We start from the raw sequence: 14824 nt of genomic DNA on the forward strand, positions 1-14824 counted from the left end.
TCTGGCTGAGGGGCAACCAGAAAAACAGGGCAGCTCCCCGGAGCTGGCTGGGCAGCATTGTTGAGGGTGGGAAGAGACATTCTGGCCACAGAACAGCAAGGGGTTGGTTGTGCTGAGGAAAGCATTCCTCCCCCAGCTAAAAAGCTCTAGTATGAGTGTGAACCTGGCTGGTGTAATGAACCACCCAGGCACTGAGGTGTGTGGGCTTTGCTGAACCGCACAGGTGGCACCAGGAGGTGAGCACACTACAAGGCAAATTTTCAAGACCTCTCAAACCTACTGAAGAAACTATCCAAGAGAACAAGCATGCCCAGAGACAAGTCCAGCTACATGACGCTTAATGGGGGATCAGATGCTAATTTGGCTCTCCAGCACAGCTCCTCAGGCTCCCATGAGGGAGCTCACTCAGGGTTTTGAAAACCAGCCAGCAGCTCTCAGAAAGGGGGGAGCTGGGAAGGGACCTGTATTTGTGCATCAGCTTAGCAGAGTCATCCTGTGAACCTGCACACCAGAGGCATTTCCTCTTAAGCTTTCTCTCTTCCTCTTTCCCCTTCCCTCACAGGGAATTATCCCAACTAGCAGAAGAGCCGATCTCCCTCTCCCTACAGGAAGAGAAAAGTACATCCCACTCAGGAACAGCTCCGCAGAGCTGTTGCAAGCTGGAGGCCAGTTGGCTGCGTCGGCAAAGACTTAATGATAATGGTATGGCCTGTGTAAGGCGCCTGCTGACCCTACATGGCTCCCCACAGCTGCAGCCTCTCAGACCCTGTGTGCCCTGGGGAGCTCCTCCCACCTCACTGGGGACCCCAGTCTCTGCCCAGAGCCCACACACCAAACCCCAGGGGCTGTTATCAGGCATAATGTCCCAGGAGCATCTGAATGGATAGCGGGATTGGAGCTGTGTCCAGCTCCAAAAGCATTTTAAATCCTTGCCTTTTCCAGGTCTGCAGTGCTAAACCATGGCCAACAGCCAGCAGCATCCCCAGGACATCGAATAGCCATCTTCTTGGAAAAGTGTGGGCTAATTTTGCAGTAAAAAAAAATTTCCCAAATCACTGGGACTAGCAGCATGCCATTGTGTCTTGAAATCCAAGGACACATGCCTGTGAAGGACGTTCCCTCTCCCTTCCTCTTCAGAGGAGGCCAGGGAAACTGAGTCCTATGGCTCTGCCCCTCCCAGGAGCAGGAGACCTCCTCCATCTATCAGCCTCCCTCCCAAGTGCCATGCAGATGGGCAAGGGGAGCTCCCTCCATGGTGCCAATGTGCCCCAGGGAATGGCTGTTCTCCTTCCCAAGTCCCAGCCCACAGCACTGCAATAAACTTTTAGTCCAATTCCAGACAAAACTGGGTGCAGAAAAAAGAACATACACTTGGGACAGAACTTTTGCTTTTCTCCTCCCAGAGACTGAGAAAAGAATGAGTTTGCTCTGTTTTTCTGATATTAACTCTTTCATGAAACCTTTCCTTCCCTTTAGTCAAGTCTACTTGGAAATGGAAAACTGTGCTTCCACAGAAAATACGGAAAGGAACTAAAATGAATTCCCATGGTAAAAGCCAGCATTGAACCTGGCAGCGTGCTCATAACCAAAGGGTGCTTTGGAAGGCAGGATCAAATGTCAGGTTTCCAGCTCCATCTTCTGCAGCTGGGACTACTTTGTCCTCTCACACAGTGCTGGGAAATGCCACAATTAAGGAGCACCGAAATTTCCCTGGTTGTAACCACATGAAGCACACTGGTCTCCTGACAACTGCCTCCGTCATCTTTGTCACCTTCCCCCCACTCCTGCGGACGTGAGTGCCCAGCGATGGAAATGTTTGGAATGATGGATGTTCTCTGGGAGAGGTTTCCATGTGTCTGGTTACCAAGGGCTGCTCCTCCCCAGACTGGCTGTAGGACCCCAAGGTATACAGCCCAGCTACCCCATGGCTCACTCTCCAGCCCACTGTCCTCCCCACCTCCATGCTCAGACCTCCACCACAGGGGCAGCCGTGGTGTGAGGCCAGCACTGTGCGAACCACAAACCCCACTGGAAAGAATGTGGCTTGTGGTGCTTCTGCACATGATAATTTAGCTTCCCACAGCAGTTCTCTGGAGGAGGAGGCAGCAGAGAAACCCCTCTGAGCAGGAAAACATCACCTCTCCCAGCACAAGCGGGTGCTGCCATGCAAGCAGCTCACCATGGGCACAGGGTGTGCCTTGGCAGCACTAGGGGAGGGTCTTGCACTCAACCACCCACCTCCAAAAAACACCCAGTGGAAGAGACAGCCCATCTTCCAAACCCTCTGATATCCCTACTCTAAGTGGCCCCTTTTCTTTGACCCCACAAGAGGCAGCACAGCTAGGACATGGTGCTTCTCCAAACTGCTGACCCGGCACAAACTCCCCTGCCCTACTGTTTGCCAGCTGGGCTTTGCTCTCACCAGTCCAAGCTGGCCTGGGGGGACCCTTCCCTCCCTCCCAGCACCGTCTGGGGATACACTCTTCCCTTCCCAAGCCACCTTGGGGGTCACCGCCACTCCAACGGGTGGTTTCCAGCTGCCATCCATCCAGCACACATGGGGTGCAGGTATCCCCCTGCCACCCCACCCTGCAGGCCACTTTCATGCTGGCACAGCCAGGACATGGCACAGCTCCACCAGCAAATCCACATCACCACGCCCAGGCTGGTGTGTGGTGGGTTAATTTTTTTCCCCATTACCTCATCAACATTGGCCTCTGTTCTTATGGAAAAAAACAAACCATCTGGTAATAATATTTCCCTAATAGCTGTCTGGGTCTGTGGGAAAGCTTGGCTCAGCTTCTTAGGAAAGATGAGAGGGTCGAATGAGAGTGGAGGCTGCGGATGCAGCATGGGAGCTGGAGGAGAGGAGATAATGCTTTCGGGATCCTTTTTCTGGGCCACCCCAAGGCTTGCAGGGATCCTCAACTCACAGGGGGACCATGGCATACCAGGACGTCACACAGTCGGGATACCAGGAAGGGCCTCCCCACACTGTCCTGGTGAAAGTCTCACTCTCATCCCCTGTTCCACAACAGAGGCTTGAAAGCAGGCAGCACTGCTTTCACTTCTAGGGCTTTCCCCCCCACACACATTTTACACTCAGAAAATAGAAAGAGCCCAAAGAGTGGGTTTTTGGGAGTTGGGAACATCATGGTTCAGGGATAAAACTGGCAAGATCAGCAGCACCTACAGTGTCCTTCTGCTCTTAGAGAAAAGGCAGCACCCCGGGATGTGCCACCCCCAGCCCTGGGGACACTGCTGTTGGGACAGGGGACAGAGCACCCTGCTCTCATGGAGCATATCCAGGAAAAATGGGTGGAAAAACATGCACTCAGCTCTCTGTCAGTTGAGCAGGGAAAATTTTCCGTTTCTCTGCAATAAAAGTTGTTGCTTGGGCAATTCCCAGGAAGCAGAGCATGCTTGCCAGGCTGGGCATATCTTCCTTGGGGAAGGGAGGCATCAGGCACTCGAGGAACAGCCGAGTGGCTGCCAGACAAAGCCCTGCCTCCAGCTGGGGGGACTGGAAGTGCTGCTCGTTGGTCCCACGCTGCCTCACGCTCCCAGAACCCAGCCTGCATCACCAAATTGCAAAGAGATGAGCTATGCAGGTCAAAAACCTGCTTTTCCTCTGCCATAGGTTACTGCCCTTGTCTCTGCATCCATATGGAAGTAGGCATGAAACCCCACAGCCTTAGGAAGCACAAAGAAGCATCTTCCTTGGGGGCTGCCCTCTGGATAAAGCGCCTCAACTGGCTTCATGGCATAGTGCAGCACAGAGCCAGCTCAACCCCTTTCCCCGTTTTTCTGTGGGCATGATCCACCCCCTCCTGGGAGCTTGCATGTGTCTGGCAAACTCCCAGAGGTACCCGTTAGCCCCTTCCCAGGCTGTTTCTGCTCACATTTTTTTCTGTATGCATGTTTATACTCGTTATGTTTACCACTCCAGCAGCCATTGCGGCTCTAGGAGCGGCTGTGCCCTTTCAGAGCAGTCCTGGGATGTAGCAAGGCATGCAGCTGGGCTCTCCACACCAGAGCCAGATCCAGCCTGCAGCCTGTTCCTAGAAAGCTAAAGCAAGCCAGCCACCCTTCCTGGCAAGGATGCCTCCCTAGCCCACTCCTCAGATCTTTCACAGACAGTGAGGACCAAATGTGAAGCATTCAGCCATGGAGAAGGAGGAATGGCTTTAAGCTGAAAGAGAGTAGGTTTAGATTGGATACTAGGAAGAAATTCTTCCTCGGGAGAGTGGTGAGGCACTAGCAAATACTGCCCAGAGAAGCTGTGACTGCTGCATCCCTTGAAGTGTTCAAGGACAGCCTGGATGGGGCTTGGAGCAACCTGCTCTAGTAGGAGGTGTCCCTGCCCGTGGCAGGGGTGTGGAACCAGATTAGCTTTAATGTCCCTCCAAACCCAAACCATTCTGTGATTCTGTGATTGCTGTCCTCAAGCTTATTTCCCCTCCTCCATGCAGCAGCTCCCAGCACAAACTGCAGCGAGGGGAATCCCAGAAGGCCATAAAGATAAGCATCTCCCTGTTGCTACTTTATTATTTTTTAGAGGGATGGCCAAAAGCAAACAGGCTGTTTCTCATCTCCAAACACTCACCCTCTCAGCAGGAAGCCATGGAGCTGCAGTCAGATGCCCTCCAGCAAAGGGCTGGTGGCGACAGACAGGGGTGTAAGGTGTCTGCACCATTAAATGCTTTCGGTGGGGCACAGATGCTTTGTCTTGAAGCTGATGAGCAGAGGATAAATTAGTGCAGGCAGGTAGTTAACATCCCCCTGCATCCCACGTCTCCAGCCTGGGCAGGGATTCCAGCCCTGTGTGGTGGTAGGTGGGGGGGGGCAACAACATTTGGGAGTGTTTGCACCCACAGCTTCACTGAGTCCTTTCCCTGGGACTGCTACTGTCTCTGGGAAAGCCTTCTAGCTCAGCAAAGGGGTGTGTGGCCAGGCAAGGTGCTTTGTGGGCAGCTTGCAGGGAGGTGGGAAAAGAGCCCTAAGCCACGTTTCCCAGAGCATCCGTCTTAGTGACACCCTGCTTTGGGAGGGTTTCCAATGGTGCCGCTGCTCTTGGAATGGGATGGGAACAGGAACATGGGCTTTTCTCCAAGCAAAAGCATGCTACCAGTTTCTGGGCAGGAGAAACCCAGAAAATCTGTTTTTTATCCAGAAGTGGGTGGTGTTGTGGCTTGTCAGGGACCTGGGCTGGGCACCCTAACAAAAGGAGTTTCAGGGATAGCACAAACAAGGGGAGGATGACTTCCAGCTTCCATAGAAATTTGGGGATGGTGTTCCCCGGGGAGCAGGTTGCGGACGGGTGAAAATAGGGGTAAAACCCAGAGGGCTGCCTACCTGCCTGCAGCCCTTTCATAGGGCCAAACAGGAGCAGGGATGATGTACATTTGGAAAAGATAGCTCCAAATGGAGAAAAATGTCAACATGGGCATTTTTGCCTTTGTTTCCCCATGGGACAGAGGTCCAGGCAGGCACCGCTGGCCTCTCCTGAGTGACTGGATGTGTGTTAAACCCAGGTCTGGACCAGCTGGAGATGGAGGCCCTCGCTGCATCAGGGCAACATGCAGAGCTGGGGCAGTGCTCTGGCTTCTCTTCTCGAGTGAGAAATGAAGCATCCCAGAGAAAAAAACCATACCCCAATGTGTCCAAAAATAGCACTGGGTCTGCTCCAAGGGCCAGGGCTGGTGCATGGCGGCCTGGTGGGGCCGGTTTGAGAGCTGCCATTGTGTGGGGCTAGATGGGCAGCCCAGACCCATCCCAAATGGTGGCGGCCCCTGACATGGGCTGCTCCCATCCAGGGGCCCAACAGTGACTCACGCTGGCTATAAACACGTCTCCCGATGGATAATGAATCCTGATCATCACCACCTTTTGGGAAAGCTCTGGATTCTCTTTGCAGTGCTCCCTCCCGTCCTGCTCCCCCTCCCCTCCTGGCAGCTTCACTCCCATGTGGGATCATTTCCGGATGCCGAGTGGAGCCAGGGCTCTGAGGCCCATTTTCCAAACCATGGTTTGCTTCATGGTCTGTGTGGGCTGAGTTTCTCCGTTAACCATTCTGGGGGGACCGAGGCTTTTGTGCTACTGGGGCACCGCCTAGCATCCCACCACCCTCTCCATGGATGCCCCACTGCCCAAACCACGGCTCCCCAGCCTCGCCCCACTCACCATGGAGGGCACTTCAAACAACAATAGCTTTATTGCAATGACACAAATAAGCCACGAGATACATTGCAAAGCGGCAGGGGTGCGAAGGGTGATAACGAAGCACAGAGAGGGGCGATGGGAAGCGCTGGCTCGCAGAAGTGGGTCCTGCTGCACACTGGCTGCAAGCTGCTGTCCGCCTGAGACCTGCTGCTCGAGCCCCCCAGTCCCATCGCTGCCCCAGCAGGGTCTGGGCAGCCATGGGCAGGGGGGTTCAGGTAGCTGGCCTGAAGGGTGCCACGGAGGAGTTGGAGAAGCTCACGGGAAGCTGGCAGCATCTTCAGAGGGGGCTCAAGCATCAGCCACTGGCACCACGTCAGCTGTGGTGCTCCGGTCAGGCGGTGAAGGTGTTCCTCCCGTGGGGATCAGGGTCTGCAGAGCTGGAGGGCGAGTAAGGGAGATGGTCAGGGCTCAGCCAAGGCTCCAACACTGGTGCCTCCCGGCCCCTTATGAACATGGAGCAACTCTTCAGCGTGACGCTGAAATCACCCACACCCCAAAAGTCAAGCTGGAGGAGCTGTGCCCACACTGAGCTCTGCTACACCACAATAAACCTCCCTTTTTTCCCATGGGCGCTTGCACCCAAACACATTCAACATGAGCTGGGCTGCCACATGAGCCCAGATGGTTGCCTGGTGTGCTGTGTGTTTGCCTTGTGGGCTGTCACTGGGTGCTGAGAGTGACTTTTTGGGAATTTCAGAGGAGCCTAAACATCCTGAGGCTGTTCCTCGGCTGAGGATAGCCCCTGCCTGCTTCTCTGTGCCCTACAAACCCATGACTGTGGGGATGGTGATCGAGAGAGCTGGTGCTACTGGCCTCCATCAGCAAGATTTGGGGTGATGAGCAAGGGCATCACAGGGCATCCAAGGATGATGGGCAGCTGAGGGAGGAACACTGGGAAAGGGCACACACCCCTGCACATCTGCCTGGTGCTGCACTGCACCATCCTGTGCCTCTGGAAATCACCATGTTTCAGCCCAAAATATGCAGATGGGAGATCTACTCATGGCAAGAAAATAAATTTTAGCTATGCAACTGAAAATTTGTTTTAAACATGGAGATGGTGATTTCCCTGGGTGTTAGGTATGCATCCCTAACTGAATTTTTATGGACAGTTCCTCTGCAGCTCTCCTGTAAGACATTCAGGAGCATGGCTGCGTGCTTAGCAGAATGCAGCAGCATCCCTTGGGAAAACCATATCACCAGCTGCAGCAGAGGCCTCAGGCTACATCATTGCTACATCCATGTCTTCCCACCAAAAAAAGCACCCCACACCACTAATTGAGTGCTTTTGGGTGAGCACATCATGTCTTGCTCCCCTTTGAACTGGGAAATCCTGTTGGATATCCGTTGTGGTTTGATCCCAAGCTATGCATGCAACCATGAATTCCAGAGTGACGCTGCTCTATCCCTCCATCCTGCTCTCCCCATGCTGCCAGCTGGCTGTGGTGGCCCATCATCACCATGCCCACACTTCCACAGCACATCTCACTCCTCCGCTGTGCCCCTGCTTCCATGGAGCATCCTGCACCACCAAGTCTCATCTGATGCATCAAAATCTGGAGAAGCTCCAGAGCCAAGCGTCACTCATCCCCTTTTAGATCCAGATGCAAATGCTCTTAGACACAGGCTTTCTCTAGGAATAAATAGTGACAGTGCCTACAGGGAACCAGGACACTGTGCTCCAAGCGTGCTTCAAATATTCAAGTCCTCATGCACATCACAGACTTCTCTTTTGGGATCAAAGCAGTTCCTTCTAGAAATAGCACACGTGTTTTGAATCAGCCACAGGCTGCGGTTCAGTGAGGCGCTCAGACGTGAAGCCTCTTCCTGCTGCTCCATCATGTTCTCCATCTTCCAGCTGGTTTTATTCCCCACGTGTGGAGCGGGCATGAGCGTCATTTCTGGGAAGAGACATCCCTGCGGTTAAACTGCCTAAACACGAGTGTGGGAATACAGAGCCAGTCTGGCTTTGCACTTGGCTGGATTTAGTCTGTGGGATGCTTTCTGAGTGATCTGGAGTCTCATCTTCCTCTTTGCAGGACAACTGCACTGAGGCAGAGTGGGAGGGGGATTGCACATCTGGAGTAGAAGGAGTTGCACATCTGGTACATTCAGTACTTCCTAAAAGTCACTGCCACGTTACTCTTTGGACAGGGGCCTGAGGCTCGCTGCCCAGTACAGCAGATTAAGATCTGCAGCTGCATTCTTTTTGAAGGGAAAGCAAAAATATCCCCGTCAGCAGAGTCCCAGCTCCTTGTGATATCCAACATGGGAGCAGGGGAATTGCACTGAGACCTTGACCTTTCTGCAAGTCATTCCGCCAGCTGCAGCCGCTCCTGCTGCCAGCCAAGACACAGAGCATCCCGCCTGCGAGTGCTGGCCTCCCCGGAAACCACAAGGGGTGGAAACCCTCAGGACCTCTCCAGCAAAACCTCTGCCAGACTGAATGGCCTTGGGCCAGCGTAAGGTGGTGGCTTGTGCCACCGACCTTGTCCCTTGGCACAGCCAGTATATCCCGAGAGTGTGGGGACACCCATGGCCAAGGAGATGCCTGTCATGTGTCCTTGCCCATATGGGCTGAGGCGGCTCAAGGAAGGTCCCAGCAAGCGGTGCCAGCCACACGCTTGGTGGATGTCACTGCTCGTCACCAGTGTGGGGGGAGGATACACACAAAACCCCACTCCCTTTCCAGCAGCGTGGGATGTCTTCTGCACGCAGATGGATCAGCAACTGGAAGCAGTGGACATCCCAGTGCTTCCCACATCCCGGCTGGAGCAGGAGGCGTGCAAAAGCTGGTCAATGGGGACACCTAGCGACCAGCCGGGGGGACACCAGAGCTGGGAACAGGGATACCTCCCAGGGGCTGGGGGCTGCAGCCAGGCAGGGCTAGGAGAGATGCCTTCCATCCCTGTGGCCAAGGAGAAAATGAGACTAAGCATTCATCCCTGCCACAGCACACAGTGATCCCCCAGGAACCCTACCTCTGGCGGCACGGGAGGGGGGAAATTACCCTTACTAATGGACCATAAGCTTGGAATTAGCATAATTAAAAGTGACTAGCATGGATACATAACAAACCCCTGAAAAGCAGCTCAAGGAGAGTTTGAAATTTAAAGAGTCTCCCTGGTGAAAGTCACTTTCCCTTAGGGGAAACAGTCTATTTTTTTCAACCTTATTATGTACTAGATTTGCAAATACAGTCTAGGGGAAAAAAAATAGCATGTAACAATACTCCAGACAATTTTGGGAGCACAACAAGGATATGTGGGGGCAGTGGAGACCTTCAGCTGAGGGCAAGGGGCTGAGCACAGACCTCAGCTGGCCCCTCTCTGATGGAGACCCCCGCACTCTGGGGGCATTGGACCAATACTTTCCAGTCAAAGTCACAATTTCCCACAAAATAACTCATTCCCAACGAGTTTGACTGAGCTGGTTGCTTCCAGAAATGTTGAATTATTCTGGCTGGATAAAATGCATTGTTTTGGGAGAGAAAAACAATGTATTAAAGTTAATTAACTGGGATGTTCACCTTGTATGGAATATTCAGTACAATATTAGAAAATTTTCCCAGTGGCACGGCTGTGTATGCATCACTGGAGCATTTTTAAGTTCATCCAAAATGGAAACCCAGGACCTATCGCAAATCAAAGCAAAACATTGAAGTTCCCTCCAAAGAAAGCAGCAAATCTCCTTTTGAGCCATCCTGAAGAAATCAAAGCCGAGCTTGATACTTTCCTTGTGATTTTGTCGTTATCCTCCTTATCATCAACATGATCCCAGGAGATATTGCAGTGGTTCCAACACCTCTTTGTCCAAACCATGATCAAGCCCAGATGATGATGGAAAAGCTGATTAAAGAGAAATTGCAAAGTCAAAGGGCATGCCAGCAGGAGGGATGCTTTGGATTGTCCTGTGCAGGGCCAGGATGATCCTTGTGGATCCTTTCCAACTCAGGATATTCCATGATTCTATGACTGTGCAGTTCTCCTGAGGTGACTGCTACTGCTTGGTCCGTCCTTTGTCCCCCGTGGCCATATCTACCATTCCCTGGAGCACTTCCCTGAACACAGGTCCTTGCTGCAGCACAAGCCTTGACACGACGTCTTGGATACTGGCCTGATACCAGAGCAATGCTTATATCCAACCTCTCTCCTTCACCATTGATTCCTGTGGTGGCTTTTCCACAGTCTTGCTGGGTGATGGATGCATGGCAGTGGGCTGGAATGGGGATGGCACCTGGAGGTGGATGTTATCCGTGGGTTTCCTGGCATGGGAATGGATGTAAAGGAATTGCTACTGACTGCTCCCCCTCTCCAGTAGCCTCTGAGCTCGGCTGCATCTGGCAGATCCAATCTGGCATTTGCTATTTTGGGCAGCGCTGTCTCAGTGGAGGTGGGGAATAGCACGGGGAGCACAGCGCACACAGAGCAAAGGAATTCAGGGCAGATGTGATCTGTAGAAACCGCCAATTCCCGGGCAAAGCCATTTCCACATTCATTGTCATCAGGATGCGGTTGCGCTCCCAGATGCACAAACCCCACAACCATGTTGGCTTGTGATGAATTTCTCGGCCTTGGTCAACATGCTGCTGCTGCTGCTGTTCCTCCATCACCTGGAAGGTCTCCTTGCGCTCTGGCTTGTCCTGCAGCCCCATGGAGGAGCTGCCAATGGCAGGTTGGGCTGGCTCTCTCCATGCACCGTCCCCCAAGGAGGAGGCATCACCCCACGCCACTGGCTGCCATGCAGGGTGGTGGCAGTGGGGATGTGCAGCTTTTGCCATGGCTCAGCCGCCAGGCCACCGGGGTGGCTCTGGCACGCTGCTGGGTGGTTATTTTCATGTTGGGTCTCACACATGGATATCTCATTCCTTCAGTGGGAAAAATATTTGGTCTAAAGGAGAGTGACGAACGGGAGAAGATGAGGAGTGCCAGTTGCCCACAACTGACTCACCACCTTGGCAGATGGTTCTGTGCTTGTGCTGGCCAGTCAGCAACTTGGGGGAGGAACCATTTGGTGCCTGACTCCCTCCATCTTCAGCATCAACACAAATACAAGGGGGAGATGATGTCAGCAGAGGCTACTGGCTCCACCTGAGCCCACAGCAGCACTGCCCAAACCATCTGCACTTCTTCAGATGGGGAATCAGGGGATGGTCTTTAGCATGTCTGCTGCTGGACCACCCAAAAGGCACAGCTGAACCCAAAGTGCCAAGAAGAGCAGAGCAAGGGGTTGGGGATGGGCAGTAAAGCATCTTATGGAGGATCTGGGAGCACCTGTAACCACAGAGGCTTGGAATGCTCCGGAGAGCTGAGCATGCATGGGTTTTAGGACACCTGGGCTGAACAAATGGCTGATGCTCAGCAGCAGGGGCTGGCAGCCACCTTCACCTTCCAGGGCTGTGCTCTCATCCCTGCTAGCTCCCTGCTGGAGCCCATAACCTCCTGCCCATCTTTGGCTCCACTGATGAGGTGGCATCACCCGCAGTCCCTGACGTAGCCCTGTGTGAGTGCTGAGCAGTCAGCACTGAAGACAGGAGGAGAAATGATCCAGCATCCCAGCAGGAGAAAGGTGGGAAGCTGCCAGCGGTTCCTGCCGGCACTGAGGGTGGAAGAGAGGGAAAGGCCATGAAGTCTTGGGGCTCACCTGGAAAAACAATATATTTCCCATGTGGTACAGTGCAAAAATGTGCAGTGCGGCTGCTTCAGCTGTCTGGGGACATGGTGTATCATGATCCCCTCATTTGCAGTCTGAGAAAAGGGACAGTCAGGAACTGACAGGCAGAAAACATATTTGTTTTCCTATTTGAGAGGTAGGAGAGAGAATTAAAGCCTGGAAGCAGAAGGCAGGACTGGGCATAGAGGGTCTTGGGGAAGGGTGTGGGGCACAGACATGGCAGATCCGTCCAGACAAGGGGGCAGTGAGAGATGTTGGTTGTTGTACCATAACTTTTAAATTAATCTTAAGGAAAACCAAAAGATTATGCAAGCCAAATACTCTCCCTTTAGAAAAAGACAGAAAGCATGGAATCACTCAGGAAGTGCATCACTCCTGGGGACCTTCTCTAAACAAAATAAAATAAAAAATTACGATAGTGATGGTAATAATAATAATAGTAATGAAGAACTATTGTATACAACCCCCACCTTCCCTCCAAGCAGCTAAAAAGGTGTGGGAGGATGCAGAGGGAAGGATGGGGCTGGAGTTGGTGGGGCGACCCAGGAGAAGAACAGTCGGAGCCCATTGGTACCAGAGCTGCACAGACATTTATTGAACACAAACAACAACAAACACAGCCAGCTCACAGAGCTTCCTGAGCTATTGTCCAAAGGTTTTGCCCATGGGGATTGCCAAAAGAGCACTTTCAAAGGCCCCTGGGGGTGTGAATCCCACACAGCTGAGTTCTTCCCACTTCCAGTTGCTCGTTAGTTAAAAAAAAAGGAGCATTTGTGTATATGTGTGTGTGTGTGTGTGTGTGTGATTCCCTTAATTTAATATGAAAAAGGGCTTGTCTGGACCATGCCATGTTCAAAGAGAGAAGCCTGGGGGTGAACCTGTGGTTCCCGTGCGCATTCTGCTTCCCAAATAACACAGGGTGAAAATTACACTCGTACCCTGAGGGCAGGGATGTGAGGTGGCAAAGGTGAGCCAGGACAAGCAAGAGGGAGCACCAAAGGAAGAAGGGTGAGAAAAGTAACTCATCTGAAGCACGCACAACTCTGGTTGGCATCACATATGTCCATAGGCTACAGAAAGTACCTCCAATGTCAACTCAAACGTGTAAGTAGCTATGCTAGACTGACAATAGAGACCCTGTCATCTCCAGAAGTCTCACCAGTGAGAAAAAAAACACCCCTCTCCCCCCTCCCTCATCCCCAAAAAGCAGATGAAGTATTAACACCGTACGCTGAAAACAAGGACCATAACCAAAGAGTTTGGGAGCAGCCTTGGGAGCACAGCAAGGAGCTTGTAAAGAACCGTTCCAGTGTGTGCATATGCGCATGTGTGTTTATATATATATATATTCGTTAGTAAAGAAAAGAGTATCTGTGGAGGCAAAGGGAAGATGGTAAATGTACAGGCAGTACAGGCTGGGTGGAGTGCCGGTGGCTGGAGAGGGTCAGGTGGTGCGGAGTGGAGGATGGTGGGTGGAAATTAGAGTGCGCCCATTCCAGTGACCTCAGACGTCAGCCTAGAATAGACAGGGGCAGAGAGAGGGGTGGGGGGGAGACAAAAAACAAGCGCTTAATCACCAGAGCAGAAAAGAAAACAAAGACCCTGTGGGGCAGTGCTCCTCCTCTTGCCTACGCCCTGCTTAGACGGGGTGGGCAGAGCATCTCTGGGTGGCTTGGGGTCCCCCATGGAGGGCACGGGGGGCTGGAGCATAGAGTCAGCATAATGGCTGGCTGCTACTCCTCACAGCTGCCAGGTAGCGCCCGTTACCATCACCGTGTTGTAGCAGAGATGTCACCCACCAGAGGCAGGAGACAACTCAGCACACGGCTTCTCTGCTAGAAGCATCTCTCCCACGGGGGACAGGCAGCTGTGCCATCTTCCCCTGCTGCTTCATTTTGCTCTGGTTTTGGAAACTGTGGGAGAGGCTGAGCCCCATCCTGCCCCCCATCAGGTCATCTCTGCACAGGTGGCAGCTCGGCCAGCCTTTCCCAGCAACGAAGAGCTGCTTGGTTTTCTTTTCTTTCTCTCACTTGTCTCAAGGAGGTGGAGGGGGGATTGGCAAGGAGCTGGGATTGGAAAGCCACTCAGCCATGCCCACGGGGGGTTGGCCCCATCCCTCACCTAAGGAGGTGGAGAGGTGCCACGGGCATGGGCAGCGGGACAGCAGGGCGGGATGGGATGATGGGGGTCTATTGCGGGTCGGGGCTGAGGTGGGTTGGGTGCAAGGAGGAGAAAGCACATATAGACCTCACCGGTACTCCCAGCCCACACCCCAACAAATGTCAGAGTCGCCGCCAACAGCCCCCCGTCCTCGGAGCCCTGCCAGCAGCCTCCTGCAGCTGCACACATCCAATGCGTTGGCACAGCATCAATCCTGCCCGTAGCGGAGGACACAGAGAGGTGGACAGGCTTGCTTGTGTGGCTGTGCCAGGTGGGTGCAAAGCCAGTAAAAGGTCCTGTATCCCTTTAAACTCTCTATCCATGAGTCCATACACACAGGCAAACAGGTCTGGAGACAGTTCACTGCCAGCACAGAGCTAGTCCCCAGTTTGTCTTTCCAGCTACACCTCCCCTGCATGCTCCCCTCTCAGTCCCTTGCCGGACCCCTGGTCCCCCTCGGCATGGGCTGCATCCCCCTAGCCTGCGGCAGTTTTGGGAACCCTTGGCCACTGTGAAGTCCTGCTGCCCAAGCTTTTCATGATGAAAAGGAAGCAATCAGGCCGTTCCCATGTCTTGCGCTTATTGGACTGATTACTTTCACTGGATGGAGGAAAGCCTTTGGGAGGTCTGGAAGAACGTGGAAGAGGCAGTAAGCGATGCTGGGATCCCAGCAAGCAGGTCTCAAGTGATGCCTCCCTGCCACTGGCTCAGCTCCATCCCTGTCCTCGTCCCCTGCCTCATCCACAGAGAAAGACAGCGGTGATTTTGC

General features: G+C 53.2%; 1 protein-coding gene across 12 annotated transcripts in view; it reads right to left on the bottom strand.

Moving 5' to 3' along the window:
- Positions 1 to 6195: 6195 nt before the first annotated feature.
- PCBP3 (poly(rC) binding protein 3) overlaps positions 6196 to 14824 on the bottom strand; it is a 52510-nt gene continuing 43881 nt past the window's right edge. For 6 of the 12 annotated variants that reach the window (XM_032692810.1, XM_032692819.1, XM_032692818.1 and 3 more), the window contains one exon: positions 6196 to 6599. In XM_032692810.1, coding sequence (XP_032548701.1) covers positions 6554 to 6599 — 46 coding nt within the window. In that variant the 3' untranslated portion in view covers positions 6196 to 6553. Of the gene's footprint in view, positions 6600 to 12466; positions 13412 to 14824 lie in introns of those variants that run through there. The other 6 variants (XM_032692822.1, XM_032692821.1, XM_032692817.1 and 3 more) reach the window with 1 other exon arrangement.

This window comes from Chiroxiphia lanceolata, chromosome 7, assembly GCF_009829145.1.
Source record: "Chiroxiphia lanceolata isolate bChiLan1 chromosome 7, bChiLan1.pri, whole genome shotgun sequence".
Lineage (NCBI taxonomy): Eukaryota > Metazoa > Chordata > Aves > Passeriformes > Pipridae > Chiroxiphia > Chiroxiphia lanceolata.